The sequence below is a fragment of the Centroberyx gerrardi genome, chromosome 4 (assembly GCF_048128805.1).
Source record: "Centroberyx gerrardi isolate f3 chromosome 4, fCenGer3.hap1.cur.20231027, whole genome shotgun sequence".
In the NCBI taxonomy this organism is placed as follows: domain Eukaryota; kingdom Metazoa; phylum Chordata; class Actinopteri; order Beryciformes; family Berycidae; genus Centroberyx; species Centroberyx gerrardi.
The window spans coordinates 7,322,264-7,342,155 of record NC_136000.1 but is presented as its reverse complement, the minus strand read 5'-3'; the positions used below and the strand labels follow the sequence as shown (position 1 = coordinate 7,342,155).

At 41.1% G+C, this 19,892-nt stretch overlaps 1 protein-coding gene across 5 annotated transcripts in view; it reads right to left on the bottom strand.

Annotated features, from left to right (window-relative positions):
* The window catches only part of ppip5k1b (diphosphoinositol pentakisphosphate kinase 1b), a 59,450-nt gene that overhangs the window by 19,850 nt on the left and 19,708 nt on the right, over positions 1 to 19,892 (bottom strand). For 2 of the 5 annotated variants that reach the window (XM_078282835.1, XM_078282836.1), the window contains exons 10-25: positions 18,922 to 19,023; positions 18,342 to 18,428; positions 17,458 to 17,533; positions 16,629 to 16,738; positions 13,706 to 13,791; positions 13,110 to 13,235; positions 9,668 to 9,789; positions 8,375 to 8,557; positions 7,518 to 7,659; positions 6,147 to 6,370; positions 3,965 to 4,092; positions 3,725 to 3,839; positions 2,736 to 2,843; positions 2,415 to 2,531; positions 909 to 1,049; positions 103 to 229 (exon numbers count right to left, since the gene is read on the bottom strand). In XM_078282835.1, the coding sequence (XP_078138961.1) occupies positions 103 to 229; positions 909 to 1,049; positions 2,415 to 2,531; positions 2,736 to 2,843; positions 3,725 to 3,839; positions 3,965 to 4,092; positions 6,147 to 6,370; positions 7,518 to 7,659; positions 8,375 to 8,557; positions 9,668 to 9,789; positions 13,110 to 13,235; positions 13,706 to 13,791; positions 16,629 to 16,738; positions 17,458 to 17,533; positions 18,342 to 18,428; positions 18,922 to 19,023 (1,994 nt within the window). The remainder of the gene's footprint in view (positions 1 to 102; positions 230 to 908; positions 1,050 to 2,414; positions 2,532 to 2,735; positions 2,844 to 3,724; positions 3,840 to 3,964; positions 4,093 to 6,146; positions 6,371 to 7,517; positions 7,660 to 8,374; positions 8,558 to 9,667; positions 9,790 to 13,109; positions 13,236 to 13,705; positions 13,792 to 16,628; positions 16,739 to 17,457; positions 17,534 to 18,341; positions 18,429 to 18,921; positions 19,024 to 19,892) is intronic. The other 3 variants (XM_078282837.1, XM_071922293.2, XM_078282838.1) reach the window with 2 other exon arrangements.

Genomic DNA, 19,892 nt, shown 5'->3' with positions numbered 1-19,892 from the left:
TAAATGTGCGGTGATGGCAGTGTGTCTGTGGTTGGCATAAATTCTCTCTCTCTGTCTGTCTCACACACACACACACACATACACACAAACATACATACACACCAGGAAGGAGGTGCCCACCTAGGCCACTGGCCGGTTTGACCTCAGGAGACTGGCGCGAACACGAGGGGAAGAGTCGGTAGGACGTGGAGCCTTTGGAGGACTGGGTGGGAGAGGTCTCAGAGAGGACCTGAGTGGGGCCATGGAGACCAGGGGTTAAGGCTGAGACAGCTGCCCCAGTAAATCACCACAAGCTACGCTGGACACCTGTGGTCTCCCATTCACTTAAACAAAACAGTAAGGCTTGGATGTAAAAGAAAAGAGAACAAAGCAAAGAGCACAACCAGAGACTAGGAAGTGAAATACTGCTGTTATGGATAAAGCTTGTTATTTCAGCTGCACTAGGCAAGATTTTTATGTAAAAATACATCTGTCTTATCAGACTAAATCACACAGTGGGGCTGCAATAGAGAAGAGCGTCCCATCCTCATGAACTGAGACACAGTAGATTTGCCCAAACTAAATTTTGCTGTTGGGTATGGTCAATTGTGAGAAATCTTGAAACAAATCAAAACAAGAAGAAGGAATTTAGTTTACTGATGTTACATTACATGACTTCTGGGTATTAAAGTCCTCAAAATGTGAACAGTTACTTCTTGTTGCCATGTGGGGTCGCCAATTTGCAATATTGCCTAGTGCAGCTTTAATTTTGGTGTATTCATGTTGGAGATGTGGTCCTTTATAGGTAGAGCTGTAGGTAAGTTTCACAACCCATCTGCAGCCAATCATATACTAACATTATTATATGTTCTGCCTATTGCTGCTACACTATTGGTGTTAAAGCTAGTAGTCCCGGCCTGGTACTGTACCTCCATGGAGCCCGTCTTGCGGTTGCGGATCATGGGGGATCTCCTCTGGATGCTGATTGGCTCAGAGAGAGGAAGTGCCTGGTCAGGCTGGTCCTGGGACAGGTCCTCCAGACTGCCCTGATTGGGCTGCTTGTCTTGGTTCTGATTGGTCGGAGAACACAAGAAGGAAATGAATGACAGCTGTGGAGACTCTGCCTCAGATATACAGTCAGATCCACACAAATCTGCACTTGAACTGATAATATATTAAACATAACCAGTTATGATAATGAGGGCAGTTAATGCATTAATTAGCAAATATTTCTGTCAACATATTTGCCTTCACAAAACACATGGGTGGCATTAATATGAACTCCGTCTTTTAAAGCATTAAAGTCGAGATGAAACGGCATTTCGAGAGTATCTAACTTCCGTATCGTGACGTATTTCCGAGTGAAACAGGAAAGACAGGCGGGACATAACGTTGGGAGGGATTTGATTTGAACGTTGAAAAGTGGGTGTGTCATAACACCCGAAGACACACCGAAGTACCATGCTGTTGCTAGCTAGCTAACTAATGAATCTTAGCCTCTTAGCTCTGTGCGCTAAAAGTTGAAGATTGATTGATGGGTGGATGTCATGATATTATTGGTTGAAATTAGTTACGGGCATGCTTACGTAAGCACACGGCATATTTTGTTTTACAGGAAGAAAACATGATTGAATTTTGATATAAGAATACAATGAAATTGATTTTTGGTATTTTTTTTGGCATATATTGTTAAATAGGTGCACATTATGACCGGGGATGTGATCTAAAAGGGTTAAAAAGGCATTTTTCATTTCATCTCGTCTTTAAGGCTTTACAGTAGTTTGAAGAAAATCAGTTTAACCTCATTACTATGCAAATGTATGCAGCAAGGTGCTACAAAAGCTAATCAGGTCACCTATTCCTGTGGTGTCAGTGTGAAGTTTCTATCACGAATTGTTCTTGAGTTATTCTGATCACAAGAACACACACACACACACACACACACACACACACACACACACACACACACACACACACACACACACACACACACACACACACACACACACACACACACACAGGCAGACGCCACCATGAAGACATAATGTCCCGCATACCAAGTACCATGGTGACGGGTCATAAAAATCTATCACAGTAAGTATCCACATTAGAAGTGCATGATGTTGAAAAAGAACAATATTGTAACTGCAATTAATAGCGCCAACTGCATGTGGACTAGTTCTTCTGCGTGATTTTCTTTTCAGCACTCGTCAAAAATGTCAGCAGATGTTGAATAAAATTCTGTTGAGATTCTAATGTTAAAGATTTGCTCAGTTTGAATATAATGAAGGACTTTTCTCTTGATTTGTAGACAAAAGAATGTGCACAGCTTCAGAATGCCAAAAAATTGCAACCCTAAAAAATGTATGCAACTCTAAAAAATGCAGATACAGGCTCACAAACACTCCCGCAAACACACACACACACACACACACCTCAGAGGATGCTGGGCGGAAGCCGAAGCCGAGAGGTACGTTCTCCTCGTCCTCGCATCCTTTGACTCCTGGACTGAAGTGGAGCTCCACATGGAAACGCTCCTCTGAGGAGGGGTCCTGCTCAACACACACACACACACACACACACAAATATAAGAGACAGCAGGCATAAAGGAACCTATAAATAAAACCGCAGCAGTAAGAATGTGAGAATGTGAGTAGGCGACTGACAGGAATAGAAAAGAGGGTACAGAACAAATAAATTCTTCATTCAGTTTGCTTCGTTCTACTGTACAGTGAGGCTTTATTCAACAGGCAGACCTTATTGTTGTCTTCATACAGCATGATGACTATCTGGGTCATGTAGTTGAGTTCAGTCACAGCACTGAGGTAGTCCATCGCCTGCTTCCACTGCTGGTCCTTCTCCTCCTGTTACACACACACACACACACACACATGAACGCATACACAAACATGGACATACACACATGCATGCACAAACATCATTTATAAACACACACATCAAATAAAACAAATAATAATAAATTTCATAATAAGCAAAGACACAAAGTAAAGGAATCAACATGACAACACCAAAAAGCGCAAGGCAAACATCAATTTTACATTCTCTTCCCTTGTCAAGCCAGACGTTAAGCCTGTATTTAAAAAACACTGAGGCAATATTGCCCATAAGCTTTTATAATTATGTACATGAGGTATTGTGTATCACTGTTTGTGAAATGTTGTGTATGACTCTATACGACCAAACAGGAAAATTGCCTTTGTTGGCAACAACAAGCAAAAACAATCACAGAAATGTTACTTTTGGACAAACTGAATGATATAAATCATTCAAGTCCTGACTAAATCACTTTGGTCATTCAGTGATACCAAACCAAAACCAAATAGGAAGCAGACACCTTTTAATTTAAATTTAAATTAAATTGTGGAGGACATTCCTGAGTGACTTTGGCTACACATTACTTCTAAATCTTCCTATCTCTAAACGTACATCCAGTAGATCTCTGCTGAATGGATTAGCCACACCTACCAAGCTTTCTTCAACTCCCAAAAAAAGTGTTTCCATTCTAACTGAAAACACATTTTACATTTTAGAAATTTAGCTGCTGCTCTCTTCAATTAGTGCAACAGTAGAAAGCTTCCACTCCTAGATCACCCACATTACAAGCAACCGATAATGAGAAATAACAGTTCCTATTCTAGCAAATCATCAATAGCAGACCCAGAGGGAAAGTACATCATCACCCATGGAAAACAAAATAAGCAAAGACATTAAAACCGTGACGTACATCCAGCAGTCCTCCGTAGCGGAAGATGCTGAGCAGGGAGTGAACATGGCTCTCGCTGGTGAAGTAGAGGCGCGTCCGGACGTGGCGCCCGGGAGACATCACCCCCCGGGAATACCTGGACACCAGAGGACAGGAAATGACACCCAACACGGCACCAGGGACTTGTATAACCACACACAAACACATTCTGTATATATACATGTACATGTGTGTGTGTTCAGCTGTGTTTTGTGGCCTCACAGCGGGTGCAGCTTGTTAACCGCCTCGTCCTCATGGGTCCTCTGCAGGTCCAGCTGGATCTTCTTCATCAGAGGAACGCAGTATGCCTGGGCGATGTCCAGTTTCTCTGCTTTGCTGATGCCATACTCCTGCATGACGTGGAGGAGCAAACAGCCGTTTTAACGCAGGGTGACTACAGGTTTCATTCATTTATTCACTCATTTTCTTTAACCGCTTACTCCTCTTCCGGGTCACGGGGGGCTGGAGCCTATCCCAGCATACTTTGGGCAGAAGGCGGGGACAGGTCTGATCCAAACAGACAGACAAGAGCTACATTCACATTTATACCTATGGATAATTTAGAGTCTCCAATCCACCTGACGTGCATGTTCTCACGGACTGTGGGAGGAAACAGGAGCGCCCATGGGAAACACAGGGAGAACTCCACATATCGGGAATCAAACCAGAGCCCTTCTTGCTGTGAGGTGACAGTGCTAACCACTGAGCCACCGTGCCAGACTTTTTAAGACCTTCTTAATGCCAGTTCAGGTAAAATTCAAGACCAATTTCACCCCCAAAATTTGCCTGAAGAGTATTATGCATCGGTGTAACAAAGGAGATTTCTCACAAGAAAAGTAGTGCAGAGAAAACGTTTTTTTAAGACTTCTGAAACCGCATTCAAGACTCATAAGCAACATATAACTGTATTTAAGACCTTTTAAGGCCTTGCATAATGCAATTTAAAACATATAACAACAACCTTTAAAATGACCTGCGAACACTCTGTAACATCAACAGGTAATCCCTAATATCCTGAGTGCTTTCTTTTAAACCTACCTAACTGGGCTCCTCCTAATTTCCCCATGGGGATCATTAAAGTTCCATATTATCTTATCAACACGCTGCGTTTTCACTCTCGTGCTTTCTGTGAAGTGAAAGCAAAACCTGACTTTAGCCCAGAGTTATAGCTAGCCCTACTCTAGAGAAGGGTGAATCCCAACTTAACAACAGATTTATAAATTAAAAGCCTTGCAGAGGTTTATACACACTAGACACCTTGTAGAGGACAGCAGCACCAACTATAACAGATGATAATTCAATAAAATTGTCATCTGCCAGCCTCAGCCAACCAGGAAGGTGTTGAAGTCTGGTCACACTGCACTGTATTTATGTAACGCTCTGGATTACTGGGAAATGCCCTGATCTTATACTCCGCTCTGGATGACTCTGCCCTGCTTGCACAACCTGATCCGAGTGTTTGCACATGACTTGCACATATTTCTAGACACATTTCTGCTCATACGATACTACCATCTGTAAATCTGATGAACTAACTAGCTAATGATGTGCATATCGGTTGCACTGGACTGTAAATTTACAAATCTGTAAACTGCAAACATCTGTCAATAGTCAACATGGTGAGAATTCTTTCTATAAAATAGGATGTCTGCATTTGTAAGATGAAGACTTTATCTTTAAGCTTAAATAGGTTTTCTTCAATGTATTTTTCTCTCTCCCGTTCTTTGCTGTTGCAATGGCTCAATTTCCCCTCAAAGACCAGTAATGTTCATCTTAGCATATATTCAGGGCTCCCATGGTGGCCTTGATGTAAAATTTCATGACTTTTCCATAATTAAAGTTAAAAAGTTAATGAATATTTGTGAATGTTGTTTTTACAACTCAGAAAAGTTGCTTATATTGTTTTATTATTTTTCCCTATTCTTATTGTTTCTGCTGTTTTTACGGCCTACTTTATATTCTATTTGCTAATATGCCATTTTCCTTTTCACTGCTGAACGGTTTTACCTTTTCTGCTGCAACGACCTCATTTCACCACAGGGATCAATAAAGTTTCATCTCATCTTAAAGCAGTAAACAGTCTGGTTTCCAAACCACCATATAATGCAATAAATGTGTGAAATGAGTTGTAAAATGCATTCTGGTATATTTTTCTAACATGATCCATTTGTAAAATTCCCTGATAATTCCTTACTTCCCCAGGTAATTTATCAAATTCCCTGACTTTCCCTGTCTGGGATAGACCTCTTAAAATTCCATGATATTTCCAAAACTTTTGTGACCAGTAGGAACCCTGTACATTAAAAAGTATAGTGTCATATAACTACAGTATATCAGACAGGGCACAGGACACCCTGAAGTAAATGGGCTATAACTCTACATGACAGCAGTGTTCTCCTTTAACCTGCGGTATGATGATGTCGGCCAAGGCGCGGGACAGTCTGAACAGCTCCAGCGTGTCCTCCAGGCCCAGCGAGGCGTTGTGCTGCGTGTCGTATTTCACACAGTCGTAGATGTCGGGGATCTTGCTGATGTCGTAGCGGCCGTTCTTCATGCGGAAGTCTCTCTCCAGCTTGGACCAGCGCTGCAGCATCAGCTCCAGGGTCTCACTGTGGTAAAGCTGCAGGTCTGGGAGAAAGAGGGGTGACTGACTGTGATGATCTTTAAAAGTAGGATTGGTTAAATGCCTAAATAGTCTGAATGTTAGAAAGGCAGCAGGACTTTTGACTGGAAGGTTTAGCATCTGCAGACCAACAGGGGAAAAAAAATCAAGGTGGGGAAAGTGAATCAGCAATTCTCTCCCTTACCTTAATAACTACTGTCGAGATAACACTTAACCCCCCACTGCTCCAGTGCAGCTGCCCAGTGGCAAGCAATAAATTACTGGCTATACTGGACAGTTCTCAGGTGGGAATGTGTGTAATGGTATAAATATGAAGCAGGATAAATAAAGCTGAAATACTCAAAAATTCACACAGACAAACAACATGTAGAATATCTTTGTTCGCCATCATGAGACTTTTAAACCCATGTGAATCCACAAAATAAAACGTTTCAGGTCATCCCAAGAGTTTATGTAATGCAATATACGTCCTTCAGATAAAGATACAAGAACTAACCATACTGTATCTCTCCAGCTTTAGCTTGGACAGCAGGTGGAGCTAATGTAGATACACATGGAAAGGCAGGGCTAAGTGGGAAAACCATGCTGTTATGATGCTAGCCATGATGACTTTTATATATTTGGCAGCCTCTGCTGTCAACAGACTGTAAAATGTGAAGAAGTGATAACTTTATAACATAAGAGGGAACACAGATAACACTGCTAACAGTGCGAAAATAACAGGCTCCAATAATTAAGAGTAAGTCAAAACACATGTTTTCAAAAAGTGTATGAAACAGAATCCAAGTCTAAACCCACTTGAAGGGAAGACGAAAAGGTCATGGAGTTAACTAAAAATATATTTTCATCCACAACTAGAAGACAAACAATACATTAAAAAAAAAAATCAGTCAAAAACTTGGACTGAAATATGTGGACTTTAACAGAATTAAAATAGGTTATTTTCCCCAATGGTGGCAGAAAATATATTTAACTTATCAGTTCACTACATGGAAATATTTTAATCTTTTCTGCATCTGTCTGACACCTGCAGCTAAACCCAGTATCTAGGCTTAACAGAGGACAAACTTTTTTTATTATTTGTCCTCCAAATGCAGTTGAATATTTCAATCTTTTCTGCACTTGAGCCCATATACTGTAGGTTCAGAATACCTGCAGACTTGGGGTCCTCCAGTCTCTTGCGGATCTGCGAGGTGAGGCTCTGGATGAGGGCGTACACCTGGTCACAGGTCTTGACTGGGTTCTCTATGAGCTTCATGGAGTTGACCAGCGACGGGCTTCCTGTCGGGGCCAACTGGGAACCAATGGAGGAAACAGATAACATTATACTACAAGAAACGTAGTCACTAAGCGGTTAGATAGCTTTATACTGACAATACATGCATGGGCTTTTTTTATCCAGAGCGACTTCAATGAAACAGAATAAGCATCCATTCTTAGATTGTCGATGTTACAAGTTACTAATAGTATGAAGTCGGAGACATAGTGCTTTCTTTGATGACAGATTTCACAAAATATTCCTGAGACCCTAGAATGATCATGTAAGAGAGACGGTAGGAAAGGAAAGGAGAAATTAGAGAAAGGAAATGAGGAATAAGAGCTAAGGAGAGAGAGATAGTAGGAATTTGTTTATTTTACAGTATGCATGTAATAGTTTACTGTCTCTTGTGTGTCTTCCACTGTCCCTTTGCACTACATGTGAGGTCCTGCTGTATCTCTTAAGTGCCACCAATAAAGTTTTGCATAAGCTATATCCTGAGAGCAGCAAATTACAATGAGAAGTAGACTTGCATAACCATATATTCACCGTTCCTTGGATTAGTTGAAAGATGTGAGGTATGCAGACTTGTCAAAAAAAACAAAACGATAGCATGTCAAACTGTTTGAATTGAACTTGTGGAGCCTTATCAGAATGTCGCAAGCGAGCATGACGTGGCACCAGGTATCTTATCACATGCAGAGATTTTGCACTTTTCTTTTCAGGGTTTCACGTTTGAAGCACAGCCTACCTTCTGATAGTCCTCCTGTGTAAACTCCTGGTTCTTCTGCATGATTTCATGTAGCCTGGCCTTGACCTTCTGCTGGCAGTCAGTCAGAGAGTCGCTGTCGCTGTCCAGCAGTCCGTTCATGTTGGCACTCTTCACCATCTGGACCAGGATAGGAGTCAGCTCCCCTTCCAGAGCCAGCAGACCCTACACAGAAACCACAGAACCTGAATTAAAGTCATGGAGTGGCATTTCCATCCAATTCATCAGCTGTGAGAGAAATGCATGCAGGGTAAATTGGATGTAATCTGTACAAGTTACATTCAAACTGAATCAGGGTTGTCGCTCATTTTCCATTTCAAAATTCCATACTTTTTCAACACCTTACTTTCTTAACTGATCTACAGCTTCATAAAATGTGAAGTCCTTGGTGTATCTGGACAGAAAAACCTTTGTTTTACAGACTGCCCAAATTCAAAACTTTTTAACCCCTGGAAATTAATTTCCCATACTTTTAAGTTGCTGCTTAGGGGCCCTTAGGGTGAAATAGATTGGCATTTTGCGTGACTTGTTACATGACTTGTTTTCAAGAGGCACAATGCTGCAAAATACAAGATATCTTCAGAGATTTAAACAATTGCAATTGTATACATACAAACACACACCCTACATATACACAAACATTCTAGCATGCAAACTCATGTATGCAAAACAACAGACCGATGGGGGCCGCCTAAAGCACCCAATGGCTTAGGCAATGACATTTACTGTACATTAGGACTTTGTCTGCATTAAACACTCTGCAATCATCCATATGTATACCACTTAAAGACCACATGACCATTTCTAACGTCTATGACCTTATTCCCACTCTACCCAAAAGAGCAAGTACAGTGTAGATATGTCGTACTGTTGTTTACCAAGATGCACAGATCATAGAAATGTCGAGAATCAGAAAAACATTCATATCATTTGACAGTTTCCCCACCGAAAAATATTAGAAACGAATGGATCTCAAGAATCCAGAGGGATATGGGTTCAGATTTTAAGGATTTATATTTGGCCCAGTAGGCTAGCTACCAAAATCTAGCCTAGATAGCTGGCTAGTAGCTGGTAAGCTAGCTAACTACCCTGCTAAATTCAAGCAGTCTTTGTAGTTGTTGTTACAAAGATTGCTAGCTAATTTGATAACTGTTAGGTCTATCTGAAGTCCTCACTTATGTGTTGAAGTAACGCTAGTTTTATGCCAATCTTCCAGGTAGGGTTTCCCACCCCAGGCTTTCAAAATGGCTGCCGTGGGAAATGGGACACAGTTACCTTGGCAAAAGCAGCAGCTGTCATCTGGACCCTGCCTTCGTCGGAGGCGTAGATCTTGAGGTCGTGGCGGTAGGTGCTGTGGAGGCGCAGCAGGCCGCAGCCAGGAAACCCAGCATAGTCACCTGGAAGATTTTACACACAGTGGAACAACATAATTAACTATAATGGTTGTACCAATAAGATGTAATCATTTTTTCATGGGGGAAAACGGCCGAGTCAGGGAGGACATTGAAAGAAAAGAGGAAAAAATAAAACAGGGTGTTGATTGTACCCAAAAGCACCAAGGATTGCCATTAAAAATTGTCACAGACGATACACTCCAGCACCTGGGCTGGCGCAACATCACTTTCAGTTCAAATGTGTTTTCTTCATAATGGAACTGTGGTTGTTTTAAGATTTTAAATGGCTCGTTTCACTTGACTCAATAGAGTAGTTTAGGCTATAAACACAATGAATTGAAAGTGAGGCAATAGATGTTATTGAGTAAACCAGACAGCTCCCCTGAAAATGAGATCAGGTACTTCAGATCACCTACCTGGAGAGAGAAAATGAAACGTCTATTAATGTGCTAAATACAAACGAATGTACTTGTGGTTTGTAGTATGTGGATGCATAGTCAAGTCAAGTCGAGTCAAGTCAAGTCAGGTTTATTTATCACGAAACCATATCTCGAAGGACTTTACAAAAACAAGCCTAGCCAGATCAAATCACACTTTCGCTTCATGCATTTCTCTGTAGTGTAAAGCCAGATAGCCTGATGTTGTACCACGACTATATCAGGTTATCATGTCTTGCTTGACAGAGAAAGAGAAGGGGCTGGGCTCACCTCCCTTTCCCAGTCAAAGATTTAATCCTGGCTAAACTAGACTGGTTTTCAGCAAACAAACAACATCGCAAGAACCCATGGAAAAATGGTAGCAAGATTAGTGTGAGATGATCCGCATTAGCTCAGCAGCTCCAAAATTGCAGTCACTTTAGCTGCTGGGGTATGTATGAGCAGGTGAGCATACAACTTTTGCAGCGGTGGATCACCTCTGGAAAAACATCGACGACGACACAAACAATCCACAGCAACCTTGATGCAGAGCAGACAGGACGAGTCGCCGGATTAAATTAAATGAAATCAAAATGAGATGAGAAAAGAAATCAGAGTACGTTAGTGAATGGAATGACAAACGCGGTAAATGAGGCAGAAAGTGATGTAGTAATGGAAGAGCAGCGAGATCCAGGAAACCCTTCTCTTACCACAGTCAATAGGGGACTCGCAGCCAAGGGACCGGCGGTTACCGGCTAGTAGTTTACAGAGCAACAACAGGTAAGAAGAGAAGAGCAGAGTTAATAGACACAACTTGTGCTAGAGAAAGAGGTAGTCTGTAACAAAACAATGGCTGAGATGAGAAAATAGCCTTCTTTTCATAACAAAAAAGAAGCAAGAGGGGATAGACTACATCCAACTAGTGCATCCACGTTCAGTTATGCTTCAGTTTCAGGTTGCTGGGCATGGTGTGGGAGCTGTATTGCATGCACTAAGAAGGATAAAGCATTACGTAGGAAACATAGGACATACAGGTATTGCTAAGTTGAAAGAAAGCTCTGCAAGGTGGCCAAGTGGTGAGTCAGACCTTCCTGAAACCAAAGCGTCACAGGTTCGAGGCCTGTAACAGTCAGGTGTGTCCATCAACAGTTATGTATCCTGCCAAACACAGAACCCCTGCTACTTACCCACTGTGTTTCTCTCTGGATAAGAGGGTCAAGCTTAAAGGTGATACATGCAGTCTTTTTAAAAATCAATATATCATTGTCCAATCAATTGTGATACCTTGGTATAATTACCGTAAACAAATGGGACCATGGTCGAGACGATTCTCACGTCAGAGGTATTGTTAGTGTTGGTGTTTCTCAGAATTAAGTTCTTTGCTTTGCGGATGTCGCTACTTGTTCCCCCCCCACACTCCGGGTGTGTTTGTTTTCTCTTTTGCTTTATTGAGGAGGATAAACAAGTTGAAAGTGATTTTTCTACTGCTCTTGTACTCGTTCCACCACCTGCCATATTTAGAAACTGAAAGCTTTTAGCTCTGTTAGCACTGGAAGAACAGCAGATTTTTCCACGAAATCCGACCCAGTGGCACACAATGTAAAATGCAGTGTAGAGGCTGGTAGAGGCTGCCAATCATCTCAATAGTCTCATTTGTTTACGGTTATTATACCCATGTCTCCAAGTTGATGCTGTAATGATTTATTGATGTTAAAATGCATAGCACCTTTAATGACTGCAGAATATAATATTCTGACCACTGGCTCAATTCAAGCCAGATCTGACTTTAATATGCATGTTTGCTCCATCCATAAAGACGATAACAGCTTGGTAAGGGATCATTAGACATTATCACTGAGTTGGATTGACAGCAGCTGATTCTCTAAAGCATCACGTCCATGAAAGTAATAATGAATGGTACAAAAACAGATGGTGGCTGCAGAGAGCTTGAAAACATGGCTTGTCAAAACAAACCCCCCCTCCCCTCCTCCTCTCTCTCTGGCACGCTGTATGTAAGTATGTAAAGTACACAGTGCCAACATTTGACTGTGTGGTTGAGCTTTCAGTGAATGAAGTGAAGGGCTGGAAATATCATCGGCAAAAAAAGAGGTGTGTGTGGGAGGAGAGAATGGGCTGTGAGGGTTTTTGTTTTCCTTCAGAAAGGAAACCGCTATTCATAATGTTTGTGTGTGTAGGCGTGTATGTGTGTGTTTTCTTATGAATATGTCTGTGAAAATGTACGTGTGTGTGCATGTGTGTGTGCATCCTTGCAAATTCCTGGAATATCGTGGAGTTTGAGAGGTGTATAGGAAACGTCTTTCCTAAAAACAAAACTTTTTTCACAAATATATGATGGTTTACCGAACACAAGTAAGAAATCATTTATTTGTGGATGGAGAGACATTTGTGTTTGTTTTTTGCATTCAGCAATCTTAATATTGTGGATTGTAGTATTTATTTAACTTTTTCCATTTATATTTCTAGTCATTTTATTACATATGTTTGTGATTATTGACACAGAAATCCCTCCATAGTATTCCATAGTATAAGTCAGGGATTTCAATCAGTTCTCAGGGAATATCAGGGAATTTTACATATGGGTTAGCTTACAGTGAAATACCAGAATGTATTTTACAGCTTTTTTCACACATTTATTGCACTAGATGGTGGTTTTCAGCCCAACTGTAGTATAAACTGTAGACTTTTCACTCCTTTAGAACTTTTCTGAGGCAAAAAAACAACATTAACAAACCAGGAAGGATGTAAATGTTTAGATCATGGAAGCACTCCGACTTAGTTATGGAAAAGTCATGGAATTTTACATCAGGGCCACAGTGGAAACCCTGATATGTACATGTCTTTGCCATTGTGTGTGTGTGTGTGTGTGTGTGTGTCTCAGGCGAGTACCTTGACCTCCGGGGTACATGCAGCGGAAGGCCCTGCCCAGCTCCTCTGCCTGGACCCGGCCTGCCGGCGTCAGCTCCCCCCCCCACTTCAGCACCAGCAGCAGAGACGGACCCTCCTTCTGGGAGTCTGGAGCAAGAGTTGGGAAAGTTACCTTCAAAATGTATTCACTTTACGTTACCGTATTTGCATCAGTAATCAGTGAAAAAAGTGTCATTTTTGGTATATTTTCATATCGCAATTATACATTTTCATTTTGTTTTTTCTTTGTCTCTGTATCCTGCACATTCTTCACATCTCTTTACAGTTTGACTACCAATGTGTAAACTTATGTTCTATAATATAAAACTAATATATATAATAATGTAACTTAAAATCTATCATATTGCTTACAATTATAATGCCCTTTTCCCTTCAAACATGCATTTCAAAACAAGTTGCAACAAGTGATCACCTTTTTTGCAGTAAATACAACTGATTACAGTTACCATATATTTGTAATCAGATTACTGTAATCTGTCTTCCCAAGCCCTACACATGCCACACACACACACACACACACACACACACTTCATATCCTCTACACTGTGTATTTGTACCTTCCTCTTCACTGGAGGCTTTGGGTTGGCCATTGGGCAGGTAGGTCAGCTGGACTTTCCTGTTGATACCTGAGAAATGACCGTACCTGGTGGGAGTGGAGACGCACACACACACACACACACACACACACAAGAAACAGACATACACAGGCACAAACACACACAGACACACACACAAACAGAATCAGGGCATTTATCCCCTCTTCATTAGCTTTGCTTCAATATTAAACAACACATTTCACAAAAAACACATTAGACAGGACATCGAATCTGACTTCCATTCCATATTCATTCCAACAAAAACCTAAAAGCAGAATGGAACAAGGCAACAACTTTTTCAAATCCGACGCACTAATCATACACACTCAAGAGACTCAGGTTGCACACAACTAAATAGAGGAGACAGTATTAGCAGGTGGTTTGATGATAATTCAGTCACTCAGTCAGTGCTTTGCAGCTATGCTACATATAGGTAGCTACGATGGTTCTCCAAGTATGTTTTCAGCGTGTTTGTGTGTGTGTGTGTGTGTGTGTGTGTGTGTGTGTGTGTGTGTGTGTGTGTGTGCGCGAGCCAATACTCCATGTGCTAGACTTTACTTTGGCTCATGACAGGCTTTTGGCTGCATTCAGAGTAGTGAAGGGTGAAAGTCAATACAAATGCTAACCCTCCTGCTTAAGGTCATTCTCACACACACAGACACAGACACACACACACACACTAAGAGCCTCCAGTTGCCCAGTGTGCTGTGCTATAGTAAGAATTTAGCACATCCCACAGGCTAATGGCCACATAGTGTTCTGTAATGGGACAGGCAGCTGATCGGACGCCTCAAACAGCCACATGATGATGGACCCCGCGTCGAGATAAATAGCTCTGACTGGCAGCCAATCTGTGGTATTGTCTCTGACCCTAGCTGCCCTCTGTTGATGCCCGTGCCTTGCTTAAAAAAACCCCCATCAAACAACACTTGGGCCGAATAATTCTTGGTTTTTGTTTTCATTGATTTGGAGTGTCAGATGGGCGGGGTTTACTGGGTCAGGACAGCTCAGATAGTGTCTCAGAAGTGGTTTCCTGTGATTATCTTAAAGCGGTAATCTGCAAAATCCTCATTTGTTTGATTTTGTCTCCATCTTTGGTGCTAAGTGCTCATTGCTGTAGTGTTTCTGCAATGCACTTCCCAGAGATCATCTGTCAATCAAACAGTGTGGAAGGAGCTTGGATTTTCTGTTGATGAAGTTTGAGTTTGTCTTTTCTCTGTCTGTTCCGCCATGGTGGCTATCGCTGCTCATGCTAACTACCCAGTTCTTCTTCTGTTTATTCCAAAGAAATCACTGTTGCTGCTGCTGGAAATGTAAAACGCATCACTTCCTGCACGCCAGTGGGTTTTTCCCAGGAAAGAGCTACCAGACACCAGGTGTTTAGACCAGCAAATGTAAAAGCTTTCATCCACTTGGTATAGGTTGAATCACTATTGTGTTACATCAATTCATTTATATGAAAATGTCGCGGAGTACTACTTAAATTTTCTTATACTTGTATTGTAAACCCCACCCATCTGGCACCTCAACAACCATAAAACAAACCTGAAAAAGTATTTGCAAACACTATTTGAGCCAGCTCTCCACACAAAAAAGATGCTACACCATCTCCGAAATATGGAACAGTATTATTTCAGTGACAAATGCATTTGAGCTTTAAGCAATGATCTAGTTTGGACAACAGAGTCAATCCCTAGCTTTCATCATAACCTGAAAACACGTCTCTTCAAGAAATACTTCTCCCTCTCTCCATCCTTGCACTGAAATTGCCCCATTCTTGATTTACTTTCTGTCTTTTATTTCTTTAAATACAACTTCTCTATCATACCTAATCATTTTAGAGCACAGGAATCTTTTTTTTTTATATATCTACTGCTGTTTTGAACCTTGCATTCCCTTACTTTTGGTTGCTTGCAATTTTGATCATCTAGGAATTTAAGCTTATTCTATTGTTGCACTCATTCCAAGTCCCTTTGGATAAGAGCAGCAGCTAAATGCCTGAAATGTAAGTGTAAATGTAGGCAAGGAGAAGGAGGATTGAAGGTGTTTCTATCAAGGGAAAGTCAGTGAGAAAGGAGGACAGAGATTTAGTGTGAAATGTGGTCAGGATGACATGCAGACAAAGTAACACGGCACACACTGCTACACACACTTAGACACATACTGTAAGCATTGGAGCCGTCTGACTCTGTGTATGTGACCGGTGTTAATGGCTAAAAATGAATGGATGTTAATGGTAATGATAAACTCAGTGTACAAAACATTAGCAATACCTTCCAAATATTGACTTGTATCCCCATTTTGCATAACCCATGTTTGAATCATCTTCTTAACCTGTCTTCACCCCTTCAGCTACTTTTCCCCTTCATGTTTAATTAAAAATCGAATTAAAAACCACAACTTTCACCTAGATTCACCTGGTTGATCTATTTAACAGACAGAGCAGGTGTTCCTAATATTTTGTACACACAGTCTAGGTAGAGTAAGAGAAAAGGAGGGGGATAAAACCTCATCCTTTAAAGTGAGAAGGGAGAGGAGGGTGCGTACTGAGTATCATTCAAGCTGGATTCCCTTTTGGAGAGAAAGAAGGGGGAGTTGGGTGGGAGAAAAAGAGGGGGGAAGAAAAGATAAAGAAAAAGAGTTAGAGACACGGAAGGGAGGGAGTGCTTCCAAGGTAAACATGTGTCTGTGAGTATGAGAAAGATGATGGATCCTTTGTAGAGTGTTGAAAGATGAAGCTAGTTTTGCATCGCAGAGGAGAGTGGATGACTACTGACGATGGATGATGGCACAGAACGATGACATGATGGCGATGATTGATGGTGCGTGCGTGTGTGTGTAGTGTGTGTGTGTGTGGTGTGTCCGTGTTTGAGATCTCACTCACATCTCCAGGACAGTCTTGAGTTGCTCCAGTTTAGATTTCTTCTCTTCGATCTCACAGTCGGTGTGCTGGCCCAGTTCAACCAGCAGTAGACGGGCAATATCCAGCACTTCCTGGGAACATGCAGTGGAAGTTAATCTGCCTCAGCATTATTGTGATTTAACTGAGGTTCATGTTATTATCCATACTAAACACTGGATACTATGCGAGTTTCCTATACTGACTGGATACTATGTGAGACACTAGACCGATTCCCATTGGAAAAGACAGTGAGAAAGATGTTTTTGTTTTTCTTTTGAAAGAGTAACAGTGTTTTCAGTGTGTCTGCATTTAGACAACAACGTATAAATATTAAGATAGCGACGCAATGATGTTTTGCTGTTCAAAATACTTGCACATGCATCCAGTCTGAAATTGTTCATTTTTCTCAACAGGAATGAGTCATAATCCACCAGGTAATGAACTAAAAGATTGTGTATAAGAGGCAATGAAAAGGGAAAACACATGGGGGGGGGAGAGGAGAAGTGTGAGAAAGAAATAAGTAAAACTTTATTTGTATAGCACCTTTCAAGACGAGTGTCACAAAGTGCTTCACAAGTTAAAAACAACTAACAAGTAAAGACACAGACAGCGAAAATACAAGAAACACACAGAAGTGCGTCACAAGTTAAAACATAAAAAGATACAGCGACAATACAAGCAACAACACACATTAGTAAAGGCCTGTCTGTATAAATCTGCCTTGAGACGCCGCTTAAATCTCTCCACAGTATTGGCAGATCTAATGTCAATGGAACAAGAGAGATTGAAATCAAGTAAAGTCTTCACTGACCTGTAGCTGTTTTGGCTTCTTCAGCTTTAGTTTCCCTGACTTGTAGCCTCCGTACTTCTCAAACAGCTCAAAGAATCTGGGAATGACAGACAGAGAGTCAGTTAGCTAACAGCAGGGTTGAGGAACACAGTTTGACTGGGTACGGCAAATATTTTTAACATCAAACACATTTTCTGATGTGCTGAATTATCTCTAAAAACAACAGGGTAAGGGGAACTATGGATTTTTTTACTCCATTAAATTTGGAGATGGTGTCAAGATGAGAAGAAGGCAGAGGCAGAAATACAATGTATAAGTGTACAAAATATCATGAACACCTGGCCTTTTCATGAAATAGACTGACCAGGTGAAAACTCAGATTTCAAATCCACTTGAATCATCAATGGGAGATGTGGATGGGGAGGAGACTAGGAGAGGTTGAATAAGTGTTTTTTTTAAGGAAAACTGAGATACTAGCTCTAAGACTGAAAACCTCCAGTGAGAAAAAAGTAAACTCTTGAGCTGTAAACACAATGTCCAAGTAAGGAGGAAAGAAAGTAAAATTAGAACCAATGCGTTTTGACCACAAGATCTTCATCAGGGCAAGACATGGATTATGCAATTAATTCTTAGCAAGGTAGTTGTTACGTTTTGCACACTTCAGTGTTTATTCGAATATGACCTCAGATATCTTAAATTGTTGAGATCAACGTGATTCTTTCTAGCTGATATTTACATAGCCTCAAAACAGGGCTTATCACTCGTAAGATAAGGTAAATCAAACACCCTCATGTTTATCTTTTACATCATACCAAAAAGTATTTCATAACAACAATTTCAATACTTGAACGCTGTGCTACTCAAGGGCAGGAGAGACATTTTAATGCCCGAACCATGAGACTTACAGAGGGTGTCGGACCTCCATTTTCATCTTTTGCTTTGGTGTGCGATCTCCATGTCGGATGATGGCAATGACACAGCGCAGCTCCATCCTGGAGGAGGGGAGAGGGGGATGAGGTGAGAGAAAAATACACCAACTCAGTTACCTCACATCACTCATCACCCAACCTCAGCTAACCTTCACGCAGCCTCAAACATCTCTCATCACCCCTCAACGAGAGCGTCACTGAACACCGCCTCGGGCGGCTGAGATTTCACAGTTCACGAAGATCGAGTCTCTCAGCGCTTGAGAAGGTGAAAGGATCTTGTTCAGAGATCCTGAGTCAGCACTGTTAATGTGTGAAGTTTTTTTTTTCAAACCATTATTTACCTCCTGAAGATTTGCTGAGCATGTACGCTCTCTATATACAGGCCAAGGTTCCTACATTCACTTGGAAATCAAATGCAAGCACTTTTCAATGACTTTGAAGGTCTTGTTTGGTGAAATTCAAGGACTCAAAAATGGTACGTTTTGACATTAGTCAAAATTAGACATCACAGAGACTTCATTTTTTCCCAGCTGATATGTGGCGTCTCAGTACATACATGGTTCCTGAGGTTGTTGGGACGATGGGTATGTCTTCAGCCTCCATGGGGATGGACCAGGGGATGTGGAACTGGGGAGCAAGCTCCCTCATCACCATGTTCCTGGAAGGTGGAGAAAAACAACAACAAACTCAACATTAACTTTATTTGTATAGCACTTTTCAACATAGAGTTACCAAATCTTTTCAGAGAAGAGAAGAACTAAATACAAGGCCAAAGTAAATATTGTTGTCGCCCACAAATGATGCAGGAACCCCTTGGGCTAACCAGTAACAAAAGGCATCATCCTACCAAGTTCCATCAAAATCAGATCGTTGGTGTAGCAGTTACGGCCTTTCAAAGTTGGAAATTTTGACCTTTAAATTATAGCATCCCGGCTCTATCAGGCTAATCAGTATAATATTTTAAATGCCAGAGCGAAGTGCCAAAATGCATCATCGCTCCAAGTGTAATCAAAAACAGACCAGTGATGTCTGAGATAACACATTTGAGTTAAAGATTTGAGCCTTTAATTACTGAATCCCCATTGGGCCAATCAGTGTAATCAGTGGTTTTAAATACTGGAACACAGTGCAAAGATGCATCATCCATCCATGTTTTGTCAAAATCAAACCAGTGGTGTCTGAGATGTTAACTGAGGTATCACGTCAGAATTAAAATCCAAAATCCAAATTTCCCATAAACCTTCCTGTTGCAAAGAGGATGCTGCTCCCTCCTGTGCATTAGGTTTCTCTTTCATATAAACAAGAGGTCAGTAGAGGCTGGAAAACTTCTCATTTGTTTATGATAATTATATTAAAATTAATGTGGCAATGATTTACTGATGTTAAAATGCTACAGGTAGCACCTTTAAGTATTGTTATTATTTGTATGGCAAGATGTTACTGTGCATGGTTAGGTTATATCTTTATACACTATGCCACTTGAGCATCGCCACTTGAGGAATTATGTCCATGCCACTGTCCATTTCT